Here is a 22788-nt window from a genome sequence, read left to right on the forward strand (position 1 = left end):
TCAGGAAATATTTGTGTTTTTTTGGACACATATTTAACCCCTTATTTTTGTTGGCACAAAACTACCTCCATACTTCCATTCATTTGTATGGCTTACCTTCAGACAATTCCCTTGACCGTTGTGTGGGTCATAGAGCAAATGGAGAACACCATCGTGCTCATATTTCTAAAGAGTGGTCATATTAGTTTGTTTGGACGCTACAGACATTTTCTTGAGAAGACACAAACACTGCTGTAGCTCAGCCACCTTCCACCGCAGATGTGGAAGGCCGACATAGGAGGATGCAGTGGATTGAGAGGCAGCCTATGCAAAAAAAACAGAAAACTCTTGCTTAAACTGATGGGGATTTTTTTTTTACGTTACTTAGATTGTCGCACAGAATTTAATATTAACAAAGTTGAGAAATAAATATAGTAGGCCTATCCTTTAGAAAGCTGATGGGATCCTCCTCTTTTTAACATGGGCTTATAGGAACACATTACATTCCATGCATCAACCAGCTATGAGGAGCTGGCTCTCGCTGAGCAACAGGTGATCCTATTGCGCATAAACTGTGAATGGCAGGGCTCTCACGAAGTGCTTGATTTGATTTTCAATTGCATTTGCATTGATGTCAGAGTGGTTAGTGGGACAATAGAACTGAGTGCTAGACCATTAGCCACTAGCCGTTAGCAAGTTTGGTAGGCTGCTAATGACCATCAGCGGTGTCAGAGTGCAGTTTTGGAGAAGCCTAGCTACCGCGATTCAACGGTCAAGTGGAATTTGACTGCGGTCATGACTCGTGACTGCCAGTGTGGCAGTAATATGGTCACTGTATCAGCCATAGCACAAAACCTCTCTGTCCTCCATACCTGCTGGGACAGATTACCAGTTGTTCACCGCTGTCGTTCCCTATGAGACTGAGCCCCCAAAGCCAGGTCATACAGAACTCTTCAATCCCTACTGCAGATGTCCAGAATCCTTGGACACATAAAATATTTTTTTCTAAATAAAAGGCTTTTTGGCAGCCTGTATTACATTAGCCACTGTGTCATAACTCTGGCTCCTGGTTGAAGCTTTCAGTTTGTTGCTGATTAGGAGCAGTTGTGTAGAAATCAGACCCAGCTCTCCCTATCCCAGTGGAATCTTTAAGGACTATTTAATTCTAATGCCACATTCTAACATGACCTCAGGTGGGCCTGGGTTCATAAATCCTCTGCCTTCTACACAGCCGACGTTTGAACTCTAACCTATAGACTCAGAATGACCTTGGAAGAGCTTTGTATCTGCATATCTTTCAGACATGGTTGTGGAAAACCCTGCATTACGTGATCCACCGAGGGAGTAGTGACATTTGCAGCAAGGCAGCTACATCAGTAACAAACAAACTGATGATGAATGATCAGTAAGCCACACGCTGACACACAGAGAGAGAGAGGTTGGGCTGGGTTGGAGGGATATATGGCCTGCAGTATAAGTCCATTGATTCCATTGATCCCTATACTGTACTTCTATCATGAGATACTGCTGCTTCAACTCAAACACACAACATAAACTCAAGAAAACACAATTTTTGCTATTGTGTAAACATTGTTTTTACACAGACAGTAGTGACTGAAATGCTAATATACCTTATATTTTGAACAAATGTAGCAATCAATCACATAACATTTTCCTCTAATTTCCTCTCTATAATACCCCCCCCCCCCCCCCCCCCCCCCACACACACACACATACTGTCCCCATTTTTTTGTTGCACGATTCTGTCCATACATCTGAGATGACAGGCATTTCCCAACCTGCTCTCACGGTCGGCCCTGCTGGGCCCAAAGTCATCACAGTTAACAACGTGTAAAGATAGACTCGCGGGTGGTCGAGATTAGAAGGAGAACGGGTTTGGTCTGCCAGCAGGGTCTCGCCGCTGAACTCCTGAACCCCCTCTCCTGCTCACGGGGTAAACCTTTTAGCACACACGCCAGTCTTAGTGAGTTCACACCGAGGTCTCTAGCCTTTCACACATCAACTGCTAATGAGGCCTCAAAAACTGAGACGAAGGTGAAGAGATTCTGACCTCCATTCAGGAACGTCAGCTTGTGGGGGAACTGTACAGAACTTTCTTCTAATGAGTATAGACATGGAACCAGAAAAAATGTGTGGTGCTGCGAGTGAGTGAGAGATGTGATTTGTGAGTTGGCCCAAAAACTGTGGGACAAAAAAAATAAAGAAGACACATGTTCATATTTTCATATGGAAAAGACATAGTTACATAAAATATGCTGTATTTTACTTCACAGATGCCCTTCCCTCTAACAGAAAATAAAAATAGAATTCTTTCACAACTGCATTTCCCATAATTGTACCAAAAACACCACAATATTTTTTATTTATATGCACATATTTTTAGCGGGTTTGAGCCCAAACTGGCTGGTGTAATGCTTATAAACTGTCAGGTCAATGTGGTTCAAAATAGCCCCTCGTCATACAGCGTAACAATTACATAAGTACTATGAAGAGATGCCCACTGTAGCTGAAATTATTTCACGCTGTCATACAGAGGACAACAGTGAAAATAGAATTATTTCCATAATACAGTGGTATAACAGATCTCATTTTTTTATTGAGGAGAGTCAAGTTGGGCTTTCCATTTTTAGAAAATAAACCAATTACAATATTACAAATAATGAAATTGTTACATCATTCACAGGGTTACAGTCAATGTACATTTATACAGAAATACAGGACCTCCCACATCAGTCACAGTGGTCAGGGCCGGCACTGTTCTACGAGAGCTACAACAGGCCAGGGGAGACAGGACCATCTTCAGCCTGTCTTTACCAACAGCCAGAGAGGTAAGAACATAGGGGAGGAAGGGGGATGTGGGGGGATAAGACAACGTAAGGAACACATGGAAATTTGTCACAACTAGACTGCTATTAGCCACCATGTCAGTAGAGGGGGCTCTGACGCTTTACGTAAGAGAGTTATCCACAGGAGCCATTTTCTATACACACAGAACTGACAGCCACGCAGGCAGGCGGACTGCTGCTCGGGGCATATTTGGATGGTCCACAAACACAGACCAATGAGTACGAGCCGGCACAGCTTGTGTTTATGCACACTGTCATGTAATTGTAACATTGAGACATAATGGTTTTCGTCCGTCCTTCAAAAATCGGAACACAGTAGGGGAAATGTTCTTTGCGTCCGCAATGCATTGAATCAACATCTCAGATACATTGGTTTTGATTTATAAATAAAAGATTGTTATGCATTAGTTAACATGCGCATTGACAGTGAAACATCAACTGTATCTGCAGATACAAGCCATTGAAACAAAGACAAGCGTTTTAGATGTACAAAAGCGCAGAGGACAGAGTTCTGTGATACTGGAGCAAGGTATCTTGTTTATTCCAAACAAAGAACCCTACTGCAAAAAAACACAGTTATATTCTGTTCTCAATGTTTAATCATAATGCATCTATGCTCCTTTATTTCTGATCTGTCGCATGAGCCTGGACATTGAAAACGGAGAGTATGAAGGAGATTGCCCTGCACTGTTAAATAATTGTAGTGATGGTAGCCCAAGATTTTATGTTTGTGAAGCACATAGTACATCAAAAATAACTACAGAATATATTTTGGGTTTTTTTCTTCAGAAATTGAGCATTTTTGATGTTCTCATGAAAAATGGAAACTCATGAAAGTGTAAAGTTGCTGTCTAGAAAATGCCTGTTATTTCAGTGGCCTTTGGAAGAAAAATACACAATCATTCAACAAAAAACTATATGTGTGTGTTTATACCTTTTTAGCTTCTCCTCGTCTTCAACTAGCTGCAAAATCTCAACAATGTAAAAATATCCTTGATTCCATCTATGTATAAAGTAACCCATATGCAGTACTTATGGTGGTGCTTTAAAACCTTTAATTTCACACCAGAGATAACTATTGAGTGAGACATCACATGAGATATTGTGGCATAATGACCATCATGGATTCACACAGGGAAGTCTAATCCTCAGTGTGAGCAGAACCTATTCTGAAAACCCCCCCATCATAATCCCATCAGATCGATTAATCACATACTACAGGTCCATTACAATGGGCCCAGAAAGGACCACTGTGCCAAGGGGTTTTATCAGAAGGCATGGGCTTTGAAACAGTACCACAGAGCTCTACTGGAGGCTATCAACGTTTTAAAAATAAAAGAAGGAGGGATGACAGTTTCTTCCCCGGCGAATAGCAAATGATAGCTCTGGATGAACTATGGGTGAAAAAACAAGGTTTCTTTATGCCATTAGGTTCAGATACAGAATAAATAAATAGTTTGCACAGTGCTTTCAGCAGTCTCCATAGCTCCACAATGAGCAACCACTAAAAGTGTTGACTCAACTCCTTATGAATCTAGATTCTCTCAACAAAGTAACACACCAAACCTACTCCTCCAAGAATAATTCAAGACAATAAAAACACTTTCTTAATACCTATATTTACGTTCCTATACCTCTAAATACGAGTCCACCACTACTGTGTGTTTAAGTTCATCATTATAAAAAAAATATCATACTGTATTTTGATTGAACGTCACACGGGGAAACATAGTTTGTTTAAGCACCCCCGCTTAATCACCTTAATTTGACACTATCACCAAACAGCTCAGAGAGCATGAATGGAGACATTTGCAAGTGACACAAGACTCCGTCTGTCTGTCTTCAGCACAAATATTAGTGCTGTACTGCTGAGCCTGATTTCCTGAACAGAAATTGCCCTGACAGTGGGATATCTGTCTATATCTTGGGAAGACTGACTCAGCCTGCTGGCTCTTTACTGAATATCACTGAGGTGCCCTCAAATATTAAAGTGTTTTGAGATGGAAAGGAAGATTATTTAGCACATTTATTTTTTAAAGGAAACAGCACAGTGGCATCAGTGATAGTTGGGTCACAGAATAATTTACCCTTTCACTCTGGGCAATGACTAACAGTGAGAGTGATGTACTTCCTGCTGTTTCATCTGCATGGAGTCTGCACTGGAATATGCAGGGTGACACAGTACTGTAGACAGAAAACTAAAGGGAGGATGATGTTACAGAAGCTGGATGAAAACCCCAATGCTCCTGCCAAAGGTTTGTAAAGACTCTGGATGGCCATATGGGTTAATGGGTGGAATAAGTTGGGGACTAAGTGACAGATGAGAGCTAAGGTGGGATTTCACTCCTTTTGTGCTATAGGACACCTCTCCTGTTCTGTTCAGACAGCAAAGTTCTGTTCAGACAGCAAGGTTCTTTGTGGAAGAACCTCCGCTTACATAGCCACCTGCTGTGAGACCAATACGGGGCCCTCAGGTTGTGTGTTGCCTATATAAATTCTGTCTGTTTTTTAAACAAACCTGGTCTGTCAACATGACAACATGCAGAGTCACAAAGTCATGGATCTGAGAAAGCAGAGCACAGTGGGAGGAGAAGAGCAGGGGATCTGAGGCGTGTGTTTAGCTCTGAGGAGAAATAGACGGAATCACTGTCTGGTCAGCGGGTCTGTGATCAGGCTGTGGACCCCCACTAGGAATGAGCAATGGGCACCAGATAGAGATCCATGTCTGGCTCCTCAGTCTATATCGAGTACTGGGCCTGTCTCAGTGGATCTATCCATTAGCAGCTCTGCAGTACTGATCTCATTTGCCTGAGTTTGTAAACTGTGTGATTTACCATCTCTAGGGAATCCATGGGTTTTGACTAACACAGGACCTCCCCAGGCTCCCTAACCCCTCAAACAACACATCGGCCTCAATGACATTGACAATGATAGATAGCTTTCCGTTCATCAGACAGCTATTCACAGAAGCCATATAGTAAATGCAATATGTATCTATAAAATGAAAATAGAAGTCTCAAGGACTCCACTTATCAGAAATGCTTGTGCACCAACAATGATTTCCTAAAATTCCACAAGGGCATGGAGGCCTATTGTATCGTATGATCTGTGTTCACAGACCCTGCCAATAGACTACTTGGAAAAGCTGTCACAAGTGCTCCCCATCATCCATGATGTACAATAATTATAATAATATGTGTAAAATAATCCACTATCCCATGCTAATGTTACTTACTGCCCAGTTGTGAAAAGATTTGTCCGTGACCATACCAATGTGAGATAACCATATGTGGTGTTAAAACCCTAACACTTCAATATAAAGTTACTTTAAATTAAAAACGAAACCTTAAAAAAAAAGCTAAATATAATGTAAGCACATTATATTTTGTAAAGTGTATCAAATCCAAGCGCTTACGGAACAGTGTTCTGTAAAGTGTAACATATCAAAGCTCTGTGAAATCAATCATTAACTCAGCATGCTATCAAACACTAGCCCTTCAGCTTTGGGAGCTGTTGCTTTGTAACACAGAGCACATTTAGCCACACACACACGCATACACACGCACATTCGCACTCACGCAGACACACACACATATACACACACACACACACACACACACACACACACACACACACACACACACACACACACACACACACACACACACACACACACACACACACACACACACACACACACACACACACACACACACACACACTCAGTGAAGTTTAAAACACGGGGGGAAACTCTACACTCTTAGAAAAAAGGGTTCCAAAATGGTCCTTCGGCTGTCCCCATAGGAGAAGCCTTTTTGGTTCCAGGTGGAACTCTTTTGGTTCCATGTAGAACCTCTGTGGAAAACCTCTGTGGAAAGGGTTTTACATGGAACCAAACAGGGTTCTTCAAAGGGTTCTCCTATGGGGACAACTGAAGAACCATTTTAGGTTCTAGATAGTACCTGTTTTTCTAAGAGTGCAGATAATGTGACGACCAAAACATATGTGCCCTCCTATGTAAACATTATAGGGAAAACACCCATAATGTTATTTTTTTCCATTCATCCATGGAGGAAGTACTGTATGTTTGCTGTTTATTACACTGATTCTTCAAAATCCACAACTAACATTTTGAAAAAATGAAAATGAAATGAATAATAACAACAAAGAAAAACCTCCCTCTAGTCACCCAAAGAAACAATTTAAATCCATCACTTCCAGGTCTTAGTAACTATGTCTGGCTCATAGTGATGACATCACAGTCCCATTGTCAAGTGCATCTGATATGTACAGGACCATGACATCATCTGAGGTACACAGGGAGGATGTTCCATTTGGCAGGTTGTGATGTTTTCATTGAAAAAATATAAACTTTCCCACGGTGAGAGGAAGCAAGTGAGAGAAAATCTTCAACATTTTCACACAGAAAAATGAAATTACTTGTTATGAGAAAAGGTATTTATTTTTTATTTTTTAAGTGTTGCTTTAAATTGGTAGATAACTGAATTTCTTGAATTTGTTCATGGTAGTAGTTTCTGCCAAAAGATGTCCATTCCATGGTGCTCACACCATTTTGTCTCCCAAGTCAACCATAGGAGTGTAGATCAAGTTCCTCAGTCTATTCTGCTGTTTGCTTTTGGGGAGGCAGCAAAGATATATGTTTCTTTCCTGTTTCCCAAGTAAAAAAAAACAACATATAATATTTCAGTTTCTTTTTGAAAGTGATGGTCTTGAAATCTCCCATTTTTCATTGTCTTCTTGTCTGTTACCCTTTTAAAGGGTAGTCTTTCTAGTCAGTTCACCTAGTTTACATCTATACTTATAGACTCCTTGAGTTTCCTCAACTTTTTTTTCTTTACAAAATTCTTTACAAAATTCTTAAATCAAACAAACCAAAAAATGTAAGAAAAAAGTTCACCGTAAAAAAAAAACGAGGTGGAAGATGGAAGTAGAAATGTGTCACTGGTCAGTAACCTCTCATGATCCTGGTTCCAAGAAGGAACCTTGTTGGCCACATTGATTGATGTCTGGTCATGTAGACCTGCTGGCCACAAACCTCCAGAGCTGATCCTGAAAGGTTATGGGGACTTTGGATGAGGGGATAGAGGAGGACAGGAGAGGGATTGAAAAAGGGGACCGTGGATGGATGGTTGTTTGGTAGGAAGACAAGGTTCACAGTCAAGCAAAAACACCTCCACTCCATCCGTGAACCCAGAGCCTGCATCCCAATCCCCTCTTCTCTGCTCCTCTCCTCTGCTGTCCTCTCCTCTGCTGTCCTCTCTTTTGCTGTCCTCTCTTCTGCTGTCCTCTCTTCTGCTGTCCTCTCTTCTGCTCTCCTCTCTTCTGCTGTCCTCTCTTCTGCTCTCCTCTCTTCTGCTCTCCTCTCTTCTGCTCCATTCTGGATGGTCAAACTTCCACAGACTGGATCTGGTTAATGGAGGCACGCATCATCTGCACACTGTTCAGGATCTTCTTCTGGTGGCCTGCTAACGTCACGCCCACGCTCAGGATGTCACTGTGGCAGGAGACACAACCACAGGAGTCAGGAGGAAGCCATCACAGACGACACAACAGGTTTTATTGCACAAGTCACATGGCATAAGCCAAGGTAAAATCAACAAGTTAGATCAAGGCTAAATTCTGGGCCCCAGTCTGCCAAATTCCTAATTCAGTCCAAGGCATGACTGCTTACAGTAATTACTCTGTTTATTGAACAACTTCTTCCATTCTGGAGACAATGGAATGATTTTGTTTCCTAACCCTAACCCCATGGACTGATGAGCCTTATTTTTTAAAGTATTGTAACCAGTGTTGTGGCTGGAAAATAATTTGAAAACAGAATTACCTTAGGAGGATATTAAGAGATCAAAAGACAATGAGCAGAGTATTGTGTGTCTTACTAAACAGACCTCTGAATGAGTCTATCTGCTAATAGATGTCTTTATTACGTTTACTGAGGCAGGAATGTATTCCTAAACATCATAATGTCTGTTCATTCTCCTATATCTTTTCTTTCTTTAAACTGTTGTATAAGAAATCTGGCAGCCACATGGCCAGAGTCTCTACGCTCTGTTCTAGCTCAGAGCAGTTGTGCTGCACAGTTATTATCTCCTAATGACATACAGTGAGAGGCATATTTATGATGAGCCAGGGGCTGAGCCTGGCAGTCATCCAGGCTTTAAGGTATGATACTGTCAAGGAATAGCCCACCTCCTCCTCATCCTTATCATCCTTATCAGAAACACAGGTCTGGGATCAGCACTTACTCCATGGTCATCTGGGAAACCACATCAAAGCTGGCGAAGTCAGCATTGGCAAAGTTGTCTTTGTACTGGCCCATCTTGATGGCATCCAGCCACTCGTCCACAGTACTGAAGCTGGAGAAGTCTGGAACACTGCGGTCCAGGAGAGGAAGATGGACACTGGAGGGGGACACAGACACAAAGAGTCAAACACAGCTTTAGAGACAGTGTCATTACTCTCTCACCTGTATGATGGCAATCAGTACAGTACACAATAGTGGAAGGCCTACAATACACTAGTCAATAAGCTAGCCTTCAGGACAAAAGAAAGTAACAGTGGCCATTTTCCTAATCGATTTTGAAGAAAATTATATTTCCAATTGAGGACAATGGATGGATACTGGCAGGCTTAGTGCCAGTATCCACACAGTGTTTCTATTCCACACACCACCAACAATGTAAATATAGAGTCAAATCAAATCATGATTTGCCTAAAGCATTCATGGAAATTACTTGACCTATCAAATCAAAAGGGGATTTATTTACATACCCACTTGGCGCCAAAAGAAACAGGAGACACAATGTTCGGTAGAAATAAATCGTACCATGAATATCAAAACTGTAACCCAAAATTGAAAACATTGAAGGAATCATGTCCTTTGAAATGTCAAAGTGTTTTCCCATCTTTGAGGGCAGATGCATTAAATTATTTTGGATTATATGGAAATAGGAAAGTAATACTGGAACACAGTCCTGAATATTGTGATGGCTGGCAAGGAGACAGAGGGACACTCGCCTCAAACACACTAATACACAGACAGACAGACATGTAGTGACAGACTAATAGAAAGATAAACTGACAGAGATCTAAGGAGAGCGTGCTAAGTGTTCCACTCACCCTGAAGACAGCGGGGTCATGGCCTTCAGACTGTTGGGGTTGCGGATCATCTTGTCCAGGTTGTTGACAATTTGGCTGAACTTGGGCCGGTTGTTACGGTCCTTCTGCCAGCAGTCAAGCATGAGCTGGTGCAGGGCCGAGGGGCAGTCCATGGGAGGGGGCAGCCGGTAGTCCTGCTCTATGGCATTGATCACCTGCAGGGGGAGACACAGATCTCTAAGGGTTGCTATGAGGCTCTAAAAGGAGGCGAAGGGGGAGGAGAGAGAGAGACGGAAATCCTATTGGAGAGCATCCTCTCACAATTCTCACAAGCTACTTCTTCTATGATCAGAGTGCTATTTGGCTAACATGTTGATTAATATTTCAGTGATTTCAAATGAGAACTATGTTCTTGAAATACAGTATGCACTGAAAGATAAAACCATAGCAGTGTTACACAAGTAAAAACACATACCCACACACAAACATAATCCTGTAAGCATTATTGCATTAACAATAATGATAATTTTGAAAAGGTTTTGGCTTGGCTGCATACTTACTGTACCAGTTAAGCATCACAGTAAAGTATCAGGCTAATAGTAATTGCTCTCCACATCCATGCAGACTGTGCCAGCAGTGATTTAATCTTAGTCAGTATGGCCTTTAGAAACTGTGTACAGTAATGTTCCTGCTATACAAATATATACGTTTTCCCAACTCTATGGTCGTTGTTATACCAAAAAGGTCTAGTCTGACAGAGTGGCCAGGGGTGTTGTTGGTGGTGGGAGAGGGTGTGGGGGGACTGTAAGTAGCTCTGGATAAGAATGTCTGCTAAATGACTCAAATGTAAATGTGAAAAAATGGGGGAGGGATCAGGGAGGAGTGGGGAACAACCGGCCCAGAGGAGGGTTCTGACAAGGACCCACAATCCCCTGCTCATTATCACCACCATTATGGAGCTCCATTCAGGCCCAGATTAATCTCATTCAGAGGCCTCCCTCCCAACCAAGACCCAGATGGAGTAGAAACACTATCTAGAGCCCCTAATAAGATAACCGTCGAGCTCCTCAGTCCCTCTTAGCGCATTAGCGTTCACACTTTCAATTTGAAACTATTTTCATTATCTCTCTCCCCATAATTTGCTCTCTTCTCCACCACCCAGAGGGAGCCTGGAAACAGAGGCTCCAGTCAAGAGCAGGAATAGTCTGCGGAGCGTTGCCTTGCATTCCAAATCATCTTATTATCGCTCTGTGGTAACTGGGGGGCTTTCATATTAAACCCGCGTTCGAAAGCTGCTGTTTAGCCAGGGGAAGAGAACCACCATGACAAAACGGATCTCTATGGGGGTTCATATAGAGGTAATAACATTCAGGAATAATCAGACTTTGTTCGAAATTATTTTTAAGCATTTGATGCCATGCTTAGAGTGGTTCTGTTTGACAAATGATATATAGATATATAAAGGTCTATAAATACATACGTCTTGATTGGTCATGTCCCAGTAAGGTCTCTCTCCATAGGACATGACTTCCCACATGACGATACCGTAGCTCCAGACATCACTGGCGGACGTGAACTTCCTGTACTGGATGGCTTCAGGGGCTGTCCATCGGATAGGGATCTTCCCTCCCTGAGAAACACAACACAATGAGGGAACGACCTTATAGAGGGAAGTGAGACGGAAACCTGATCGTCACAGTGTCCTGGCTCTGCAGAGAGTGTCCTGGCTCTGCATATTATTCTCAGCAACAATACTCTGTAATTCAAACTGGGAGATGGATATAACTAAACTCCTGGGAGTGGATGTGTGTGACATGGAATTCCGTAAAAAGGGAGGAGAGGGACAGGTGAAGGGCCTTTGTTATGATGGGTAATGTAGTGTGTGAGGTGTGTGTGTGTGTGTGTGTATGTATATGTGTGAGTGTGTGCGGTGTTTGCGGTGACGTCATGGTACTCACCAGGGCACTGGTGTAGGTGGGATCTGACGTGTCGTCCTCCAGGAATCGGGACAGGCCGAAGTCGGACACCTTGCAGACCAGGTTGCTGTTGACCAGGATGTTGCGTGCGGCCAGGTCGCGGTGGACGTAGTTCATGTCGGCCAGGTACTTCATACCAGAGGCGATGCCACGCAGCATGCCCACCAACTGGATCACTGTGAACTGACCGTCGTTTTGCTGCAAAACAAAAGGATCACAATATGATACATCCCCAGGTCTGAGACTTCCCTCTGTGGGATATGATTGAATAGATATGGCTATAGACTGGGCAGGGCTGGGCTCGGTCTGGCAGGCTGCAGCTGTTCTCCTCCCTGGATTGTCCAAGGCTTTACCCCATACATGTGGAGTGTCTGGATCTGGGCTGCAGCTGTGCCTCCACCTGCACCCTCACCACCACCACGAGGACCAGAGATCAACTAGGGAATATCCGGGAGGATCATGACGAGAGATGAGAGAGCATGAGCGTGGACTGACAGGGATGGGGTGGGGACACAGATGGACCACAGATGGACTAGGCCCAGCTGTGTATTCCTCTAGGCATCTTCCCAGTTTATGGTTAGCCAGATCCTCTAGCCTGTGTCTCTGAGTCTCCTCCAAACTCTTCGCTGCTCATTAGCAGAGCAAGGAGTTCTCCTCACGTCCACCAGCTCCTCATGCACCACGGCAATTAAGTCTTATGCATTATTCATGAGGCTGAATTCCCTAATAAATACACAGCTCCTCGTAATCCCTGCATCCCTGCACCGTGTTTGCATGTACTTTAATTGGGAAGATTCTAGCACCAAAGTCATTTGGATCGGGTTAGCAGACAGAGAGGCATCATTTCTATCATATAGATCTATGGCTAATACATGCTCTGTGCAATTTTTGATTCAATCCCAATTCTAGTCATAATGATGGAGATAATGTTTCTAAAGAAAGCTTTCTTTCTGATCGTTATTTGGCCCCCCAACTTTTGCTACTTCCTCTGCCCGTTGTTGTCTCCATCCATCTATTAGCTGTGATTTATCTAGTCCTCTCTCCCTTGCAGATGCTTCATAGAAGAGGGGGCTGCACCAGGTGATCCTTCAGCTGGCAGCTCCCATCTAAGGTGGTCTCCCCTGCTGCTCCATCCTCTTTCACAGAGCGCCATGTTCTAAAGCGCTGACGTGTTCAGAAAATGTTGTCAAAAGCTGTCACAGTGAGGTGCCACAGTGACACTGTTGCTTGGAATACAATGTGCTGTCAAATATGCTTAACACACAGAAACACACAGACACATACACACACACAACCCATCAAATTCAAGAGTGAGTTGGCACACAGTGTCTCAGAGATTTGAAGCAGAATGCTAATAAAGTTCATGTTTTGCTTCTCTAGCAGTAGACAGAGCAGCAGTCTGCTGACAGGCGGCTGGCTGGATCCTTTTTTAAAGGCAGGATTTTGATGTATATTTTGATCCATAGAGGAAGAGTTTCCGTCTCAGGTTTATAATATCCTCCCATAGCTCAGAGCTGACACTTGTCAGTGTGCTTTCTGCCCTGAGTCGTGAAAGCCTTACTCCGTATGATCTATGTAGAGGTAGACAATCACAATGTGATGAGGAGTGACAACTAGGGCTATGACAGAGGTGGTGGAGGGAGGTGTTTTCCATATAGACACAGTAGAAACATCAGACATTTCCAAACATAAACATAGTGATTCATATCAAACATGAAACCCTTGACCCTTATTGAATTGATTTGTTTTCCATATTTAATCATTCTCACAATGATTTAAAGTGAAGTAACTCTAATAAGGAAAAATGTCATTCTTTATTTTTGTGAAGTTCAGACATGTCCAATTTCCATTAATCCCTAGCTCTTTCCTACTCAGTTTTTTCTCACTCACTTCAAACTCACAATGAGTCCAATTAGAGGATATGAAAGCTTGTGGACACACAGTCACATGCTCCCGTTCAGCTGAAATGCTACCCACAGGCGGCACAGGACTGGCTGACAACAGACAGCAGCCTTTCACCTACAAGCCAACTTCATTCTCTGAAAGCTGGCATGTTTTCTTCTTACAGCGCTAATCATTTGAAACCCTCCCAAAGGATGAGGTGAGGTTAGATATCTGGAATGTATGTAGCAGGTACTATAAGTTCATAGGTTCTTGTCCTTTTCTGTGACTCAAACCAAAGGAGTGAATGTGGGTTAGTATGATAAATACAAAATGAGAGCATAACTAACTGAACTGCTGGACTCTCTTACTCACTAGTGCCTATAGTGAGCTACACTACTGTACTTTTTACTGTAGTCAAACATGGAGATCAAGGGGAAATGCTGAATAACAGCCACCGCAAGTTGCAGCAGAGTATAAATCAATAATTGGACTAGACAGACCCTCAGGGAGCATTAAGACCGCAGCCTGATTGGATAGAGAAGGATCTCTCTAAGGACTTGTGGTGGACACTATGCTAAGTAAAGAGGAGACTCATATGATTAATGTTCTGCATGTTATTCACTTTAACCTGGATGGGTTGGCATTAGTGTGTGTATTTAGCAGTCATTTCCCAGAGTGTGTGTGCGTATGTGCCTGTGTGCTTGTGTGTTCCTGCGTGCCTGTGTGTCGACCTGTTTATCTGCACAGCCATTAGTGTTAATATTTGACTCATATACAAACACAGCGTAACTCACTCTGAGGAAGGAGTCCAGTGATCCGTTCTCCATGAACTCAGTGATGATCATGACAGGGGCGCTCTTGGTGACCACACCCTCCAGGTGGATCACGTTGGGGTGGTCAAACTGACCCATGATGGACGCCTCAGACAGGAAGTCCCGCCTCTGCTTCTCTGTGTAACCCGACTTCAACGTCTTGATGGCCACAAACATCTCCCTTTTGCCTGGGAGCCTCAGGTTCCCACTGCACACCTCCCCGAACTCTCCTACAAGACACAACATAGAGGCAGAGAGACAGTTAATGAGAGGAGATGTCTGACAGAGGTTACAAACATTAAAATTATGAGGCAAAATATTATTAATTGGAATACAGACAGCATTCAAAATCATTATTTTGTAAAAAATGACTGGCCTTTCTCTTTACCTGCGCCAATGACTTGCTCAATCTTCACACAGGAAGTGTCAATCTCCTTAGCAAACTCCCTCACTGCCTCGTTGGGGTCCTCATATGTAAACGGATCAATATATATCTTCATTCCTGGAGTCACTTGGGAAAAGAAGAGGCCGATGTAATTTTTTATCCTGACACACACACACAAACAAACTCTGTCTGCCTTTAACAGTCAGAGTTTGAGTAGCCAATGCAGTGTATTACTATGAGTCAGAAAGGTTAGTGTTAGTACAAGGTAGAGGAATGGTAGGTTTGGCTTTGGGCCTCAGGACTGTAATAATCAATGGGCAATGACATGGTATTTCTAGGTAGTCTTTAGCAGTGATAAGGCAGGTTAATGTATGTATCAGCTCCAGAGTCATAGCAGACCATTAACACCCAGGAGAGACAGCCAGACACTATATCAGTATCACTCTCTGCTCCAGGAAATACATTTGCTCTCTTAAGCTCTGACGCCAGGTAAATTGGCTTAAGGTGGCCTTTAAGTGTTCAGGGACTTAACTGTCCCAGGTTTTAAATCGGATTATTCTGACATCTGGCCTGAGGCTTCTTTAATGGTTATTGTGTTCATGCACAGACAGTCAGCGAAGCTGAGATACCTGCTTATAGAAGAGTCATGAAACCTGCATAGCAGACTGAACTGAAGAAGTGTTTAGGAACAGATGGAGATTCTCCTTTAAGGCAAAAAAAGAATCCCCAGCCAGAACCTCCTATCTCTTCCCAAACTATGGAGCAATTCAAAGACCACCCACCATAACATGGCAGAGACCACCTGATATAGGGGAGGACAGCCAGTATAACTGTGATCATCAGTGTGGGGATGAAAACACACACAGGGGAGTGGAACAATATTAATAGCTGTGAAATGCCCTCAGCCTCTCTGGCAATACTCCTCACTGAATTCCACCCTGGCAAAAATGAGTTCTGTAAATACAGCATTTACTGCAACCTGATACTATTGATTACACATGGGAAAGCTGTCTCCATTGATAAGCCCAACTAGCGGAAGAGCTAAATAGAAAAATATATAAATAAACTGAAATAAGCTCAGAGAGGAAATATATCAGAGCATTTCTGTTTAGCTGAGTGAAGGAGGAGAAAACGATAAGCCATAAGCTCCCAGGGAGAGCCAAACTAGTTTAAATCACCGCGCCTGGCTACATCTTGAAGATTTATTTCTATATCATGGAACTCTGGGCCAACGTGCTTTACATGGAAAACAAAATAATTAATAAAGGCCATTCCTTCACAATCTTCTTTGAATTTTTCAACAATGGCAAATGGTGTGTGTGGTATTAGCGTGTTAATGAACAAGCTAAAATAAGGCTAAATGCTATTTCCACAACAATGGAATCAGTTGACTGTGAAATGAGACCCTACAGCGAACACACACTTGTACACAGGTTATGTTGTGAGTAAATCCTAGCATTAAGACGGTTGAGGAAAACAAGAGAGAAGAATACCAATGGAGAGGTGAGAAGAAGAACAAGGTTGGGAGGTAGCCAAGGACACTAGCGTGTCAGGTGGTAGCCACGGAAACAGGTGTGTGAGGCAGCAGAGGGTTGAACGTTAGGCATGGAGGCTGCTGCGTGAGCCGGTAGCCATGGAGACAGGTGTGTGAGGCAGCAGAGGGTTGAACGTTAGGCATGGAGGCTGCTGCATGAGCTGGTAGCCATGGAGACAGGTGTGTGTGCGTGTGGGTGTGTGAGCATGAGTGAGAGTGTGTGTATGGTGGGGGAGGTGCAAACAGACACTCTTGAGTGAGGGCTGGGTTACTCACTGTGGCCACTGGTGTAGTGCTGCAGCTTGTCTGTGTACTCTGAGTCTGCCCTCTCAAAGCCACGCCTCCTGGGAGAAAGACAAAGAGCTATAGCGCTGGCCCAGAGAGGGGGTGTGGTCTATGTACCAGGCCTACCCACTCCACAGCTAGCTAATGACCACTAAACACAACCAACCTATAAACTATAAACCCCACCTTAACAAGCCACAGGACCCATTAAAGTACAGTAACGAAGTAGGGTGGAAAACAACCACTAAAGCGAATGTGTCTAATCTGGCTGGCTTGTGTGACTGTTTTTGTGGTGGGGCGCAGGGAGCATTGGTTGGCTGGACTGGAGCAGGAATAACTCACCGGTTGCAGACGATGACGATGACAACCACTGCGATGAGGAAGACCAGACCTGCAGCTGCAGAGCCGATGATGAGAGGCAGCTTCTCCTGAATGCTGGTGTTGTACTCCTCTGTGATTAGACAAACACACACAAACACACCATCACACACTGGAACATATGGGCCAGGCATCTGAGCTAATGCATATGGAGAGAGCAGTGGGTGACAGACAGACAGACGGTTGGGGAGACCAATGGGCATCTTGGCTGGCAGCACAATACCTCACTCCAAAGCCCACTGAGCACATTCAGATACCAGCAATATGGTCACCCGCTCATCTGGAACTGAGAGAGCAGGTTTGGGAGAGACCCAGCTCCCTTCCCTCCAGAGTGCTGCCAAACACAGGGAATCCAGCATGGCAGTAGGCACACAATCTCACAAAACCATCTCAGGTCCTGACTGCTCTTTCCGAGGTCTGAGGATAGGGAGGGTTGTGCCATGGGTTGTGTCCCCTGGTGGTGGTACTGTACTGTATACAGCCTACTGCGATACTGGGTTCTCCTTTGTCTGGCAGTGTGCTGGCTGCTTGCAGTGGAGGAGAGCAGAGATCAGGCTAATGATGGCCATCGGCACTGCAGGTAATAAGATGTTTCGAGAACACCCAGGTCGCTAACATTATCCAGGCCAGGGGAGCCAGGAGCCAGCATTAGCGGAGCCAGGGGAGAAGTTAGTCTGCCCAGCAGTGTCCTTCTATACAGATTAATCCACTTTAACCTGATCTGTGACTGACGTTAGTCTACCGCTAATAAAGTACAGTATACTACAGAAAATATCTGCATTCATACATAACCTATCTTATTCATTGGTAAAAAATAAGTTTCACATGACTCATGAGCTCTGCTGAGAAGATAATAAATGAAATCCACATAAATAGAACAATGGGTGTACACATTGTTAGAGAGTTGTCTTGTAGACTGCATCTCAGACCATTTCCCCATCCACATCCTTGTGTCTGTTGGGTCATTATGTCTATGTTGTAATTGTCCATGTTGGGTTGACGGTCCATGCATGGGATGTGATAACTCTGCATCTCTCTATGCTCTATCTGAGCTGAGGGAATGTTGTCTGTACCCTCACCTTCAGTCATGGTTTGGAAGTAGAGCTTGCCACTGTAGCGCCCAAATCCGGCCACGGTCCGGGCGCGAACCAGGAACACATAGATTGCCCCTGATTTGAGACCACGGATGACCACTGTGTTAGTCTGGCTCTTTATGATGGTTGAGTTGTACTCGGTCTGGTCCTGAGAGAGTATTAAGGAAAGAGGGAGAAATACAAATCAGTGCCATCCACAGAACAATTACCATACACATGCATTAACTTAGTGCCTTATAAAAATAGGCTGATGTGCAAAGTAGGATACAGACTCAAATGTTTCTAACACTGGTGTATCTATTTAACCAAGCAGAATGAAGAGAGAATGAAAAGCAACAGCCATAGGCAGAAGGGATGGCAGTTTCAGGTCTGCTAGTTTGTTTGGGTTGTGAGTTCGGACGATTAGTGTAACTTTTCATTGCCACACCGCTTCTCTCTCTCCACAAAGCTGACAGGTCTGTCTGGAAGAGGAGACTAAAACTGTGCCGGCTGCAGCCTTCAACCAATCAGTCAGCAGCGTGAGCACAGTTGTGAGATCTGAGCCGCGGCAGGGGCCGAGACAATTGTTTTGACAGCTCTCCTCAGCAGCATCTGAGAATAGAATTAAACTAAAAAGTGGAGCAGAGTGGCGCGCAGTCACAGAGAACTGCTAAATTAACTTTGTGTGAGCTTGTGTGTGTGTGTGCTCTTCTCTGCCCGTATCTGTGTGTGGGAGTGTTTCTTGTGAGAAAGTATGCTGATTCTGAGGAGTCTGTCTGTTGAATACTGTTTTTATGGCAGTCAACACAGCATTGTTTCAACCGCAAATATCTCTCCATCAATCCCTAGTGGCCTGACTGGAGGGCTGAGAGCAGTTTCCTTTCCCAGTGACTGACCGTGATTATAATTGAAAGGGATCGAGCAGAAGTTGTATGCTCGATTCAGAAGCTACAGTATGCCTGACTCCCACCGTGAACATGCTGTTCTGGACTCCAACAGGGGAAGACATTCTTAATTTCAATGTGATAGAAAATTTGAGATATATTTTGCAGTCAATGCATACCTTATTTAGCCCCGCTGAGATGAAAGAAAGCCTGACACACTCAATGGTGTCTTTACGTGTGTCTGTTTACATGGAGGAGAGATAGAGCAGACTGTTTGTTAATGGGTAGAGTGCAGTGGGTACCTACCTTCTCGTAGTACTGCAGTTCATAGTCCAGAATGACTCCATTGGGCTGGTCTGGTTGAGACCAGGACAGAGTGATGCTGTCCACGGTACGACTGACCTGGTGCATGATGGACACTGTCGATGGAGCTGTAGAGAGATAGATAGAGAGATAGAGAGACACAGAGAGAAAGAAGGAAAGTGCTTAACATACAAATTCAGAATCACAACATTCAGTCACTGTGATTAGTTCCCAATCATATATCCGAATCATAAAATCTCATCAAACAGATGCCTACTTCACTGAGCTATGTAACAGTGATAGTGATATATTAGTTGCTACCATCCTGGGCTGCATGTAGAAAAGGCACACCTCTGACTAAACCACATACATAGTTTGAAGGGACTTTCCAGCACTGACTTTGTATTATTTCCATGATTCATCTGTGCTTCCCACATTGTCAGGGTGTGAGGACACTATCTGTCTGTGTCTGACTAGCAATCATTCCACTGGCCGCATCCTCCTCCTCCGGACAAATTGTGGAGCAAGCCCATTTTGTATGGCTCATAAAACCAGAGAAAATCATCAGAACCACAAGTATGCCATACACAATCGCCATTTAGTTTTTTTACAGCCTTCTATTTTTGTAATTGCGGTCTATGTTTACAGATATTTTTTGGTGGATGACATACAGATATTTTTTGGTGGATGACAACTTCAAACACATCAGTAAATGGTTTGAAAGTGCAAGGACAAGAGTCATGGTCATGGTGGACAGATATAGAGAATTATAGCACTTACATGTGGTAATCACTGTGTAGCAATAAGCCAGATACTTTCAGAAGTAGTTGAGCCAGAAATGAGTGATGAGTGGGTAGGGTTGTAAGCTGCCTTTAGTCTAACAAAACCAAAGGCCCAAACTTGCAACTTTCTTTTTAGTAAGGCTAAAGGGTCAGGGAGGGGCATGCTATCCACGCGCCCTCATACATCCATTAACATTAGTGCATGGTGCCGTGGGTCACAGCGAAGCTAATGCAGGAGATAAAAGCGCTGTCTGGGGCTTGGAGGGCAGGATTTATGGGCCCCCGGGCCCCAGCCTCGGCCCATGGTCCCACGCTGCATACACACAGCCCCCAGCCAGAAGCACAGTGGCTCCCCAGAGCTCCAGTCATAAAGCGCTCCACCGGCACGCGCTCTCCTTGAAAAATCCACTGACTGGAAATCCCTCCCGCCCACCCTCCCTCGGCCCCTCCCACCATTATCAAGGAATCTGGGGGAGTGTGTGTGGTTAATATCTCATATATAAATCTAAGTGTTAATTTTATGTAGTTCATGTAACAAAATTCTGGTAATATCTGATGCTATCCACCACACCACAAAGGAGCCTTTTAGATGGGGTTTGGATTAAAATACACATGTTCAGTACTGTAGAGTAAAGCCCGGATCAGCTCCCAGAAACCAGTGTGCTCTAAGACATGATGACGGAGAGGCTGTTTTATGGCGTATTCATTCTCAACAGTGAGTCAGCCTTGCCTCACATTACCTCTGATCCCAACAGAAGCCTCCATCCGAGGACACTAATCATGAGATACTGTCTAAACAGGGAGGTCCCGGAGCCTATGTCCCCATATGCCGTCGGCCTTAAAATAAATGTGTCTACAGATAATGAATAGGCAGCCTTTAGTTTCATCTCCTGCAGCAGTTGCACTAAGATGGCCTGTGATTCTGCCATGAACATAAGTGCATTTGGAAAGTATTCCACATTTTGCTACGTTACAGACTCTAAAATTGATTAAATAAATTGTTTTTCCTCATCAATCTACACAAATTACCTCATAATGACAAAGCAAAAACAGGTTTTTAGAAACTTTTGCACATTTATAAAAAATAAATAACAAAAATATCACATTTACATAAGTATTCAGATCCTTTGCTATGAGACTCGAAATTGAACTCAGGTGCATCTTGTTTCCATTGATCATACTTGAGATGTTTCTACAACTTAATTGGACTCCACCTGTGGTTAATTAAATTGATTGGACATGATTTGGAAAGGCACACACCTGTCTATATAAGGTCCCACAGTTGACAGTGCATGTCAGAACAAAAACCAAACTATGAGGTCGAAGGAATTGTCCATAGAGCTCCGAAACAGGATTGTGTCAAGGCACTAATCTGGGGAAGGGTACCAAAACATTTCTGCAGCCTTGAAGGTCCCCAAGAACACAGTGCCCTTCATTATTCTTAAATGGTAGAAGTTTGGAACCACCAAGACTCTTCCTAGAGCTGTCTGCCCGGCCAAACTGAGCAATCGCAAGGAGAAGGGCCTTGGTCAGGGTGGTGACCAAAAACCTGATGATCACTCTGACAGAGCAACAGAGTTCCTTTGTGGAGATGGAAGAACTTTCCAGAAGGAGAACCATCTTTGCAGCACGCCACCAATAGGCCTTTATGGTAGAGTGGCCAGACGGAAGCCACTCCTCAGTAAAAGGCACATGAAAGCCCACTTGGAGTTTGCCAAAAGGCACGTAAAGGACTCTCAGACCATGAGAAATAACATTCTCTGGTCTGATGAAACGAAGATTGAACTCTTTGGCCTGAATGCCAAGCTTCAGGTCTGTAGGAAACCTGGCACCATCCCTACAGTGAAGCATGGTGGTGGCAGCATCATGCTGTGGGAATGTTTTTCAGCAGAAGGGACTGGGAGACTAGTCAGGTTCGAAGGAAAGATGAACGGAGCAAAGTACAGAGCGATCCTTACATCTCTGGAGAAACCTGAAAATAGCTGTGCAACGACACTCCCATTCCAACCTGACAGAGTTTGAGAGGATCTGCAGAGAAGAATTGTAATGCTCGTCGTCGGTGGAAAGAAAAGTGGACCAAAGCGCAGCGTGGAAAGTGTTCATGATATTTATTTACAAGAAACACTCAAACAAAAATAACAAATCCAAAAACGAAAGCGAACAGTTCCGTCAGGCACGGACACTAAACATAAAATAAGATCCCACAAAACCCAAACGGAAAATGACAACTTATATATGATCACCAATCAGAGACAACGATAGACAGCTGCCTCTGATTGGGAACCACACTCGGCCAAAACAAAGAAATAGAAAACATAGATTTTCCCATCCGAGTCACACCCTGACCTAACCAAACAGAGAACAATAGGGATCTCTAAGGTCAGGGCGTGACAATAATGGGAGAAACTCCCCAAATACAGGTGTGCCAAGCTTGTAGCGTCATACCCAAGAAGAATTGAGGCTGTAATCACTGCTTCAACACAGTACTGAATAAAGGGTCTGAATATTATGTAAAGGTGATATTTCA

General features: G+C 43.7%; 1 protein-coding gene across 2 annotated transcripts in view; it reads right to left on the reverse strand.

The window, feature by feature from the left end:
- Positions 1 to 2574: 2574 nt before the first annotated feature.
- LOC129850130 (ephrin type-B receptor 2) overlaps positions 2575 to 22788 on the reverse strand; it is a 161698-nt gene continuing 141484 nt past the window's right edge. The window contains exons 6-16 of one of the 2 annotated variants that reach the window (XM_055916690.1): positions 19483 to 19607; positions 18299 to 18461; positions 17184 to 17292; positions 16833 to 16897; positions 15026 to 15139; positions 14620 to 14867; positions 11924 to 12139; positions 11446 to 11595; positions 9987 to 10180; positions 9113 to 9268; positions 2575 to 8361 (exon numbers count right to left, since the gene is read on the reverse strand). In XM_055916690.1, the coding sequence (XP_055772665.1) occupies positions 8253 to 8361; positions 9113 to 9268; positions 9987 to 10180; positions 11446 to 11595; positions 11924 to 12139; positions 14620 to 14867; positions 15026 to 15139; positions 16833 to 16897; positions 17184 to 17292; positions 18299 to 18461; positions 19483 to 19607 (1649 nt within the window). In that variant the 3' untranslated portion in view covers positions 2575 to 8252. Of the gene's footprint in view, positions 8362 to 9112; positions 9269 to 9986; positions 10181 to 11445; positions 11596 to 11923; positions 12140 to 14619; positions 14868 to 15025; positions 15149 to 16832; positions 16898 to 17183; positions 17293 to 18298; positions 18462 to 19482; positions 19608 to 22788 lie in introns of both variants that reach the window. The other variant, XM_055916689.1, reaches the window with a different exon arrangement.

The sequence above is a fragment of the Salvelinus fontinalis genome, chromosome 3 (genome assembly GCF_029448725.1).
Source record: "Salvelinus fontinalis isolate EN_2023a chromosome 3, ASM2944872v1, whole genome shotgun sequence".
Lineage (NCBI taxonomy): Eukaryota > Metazoa > Chordata > Actinopteri > Salmoniformes > Salmonidae > Salvelinus > Salvelinus fontinalis.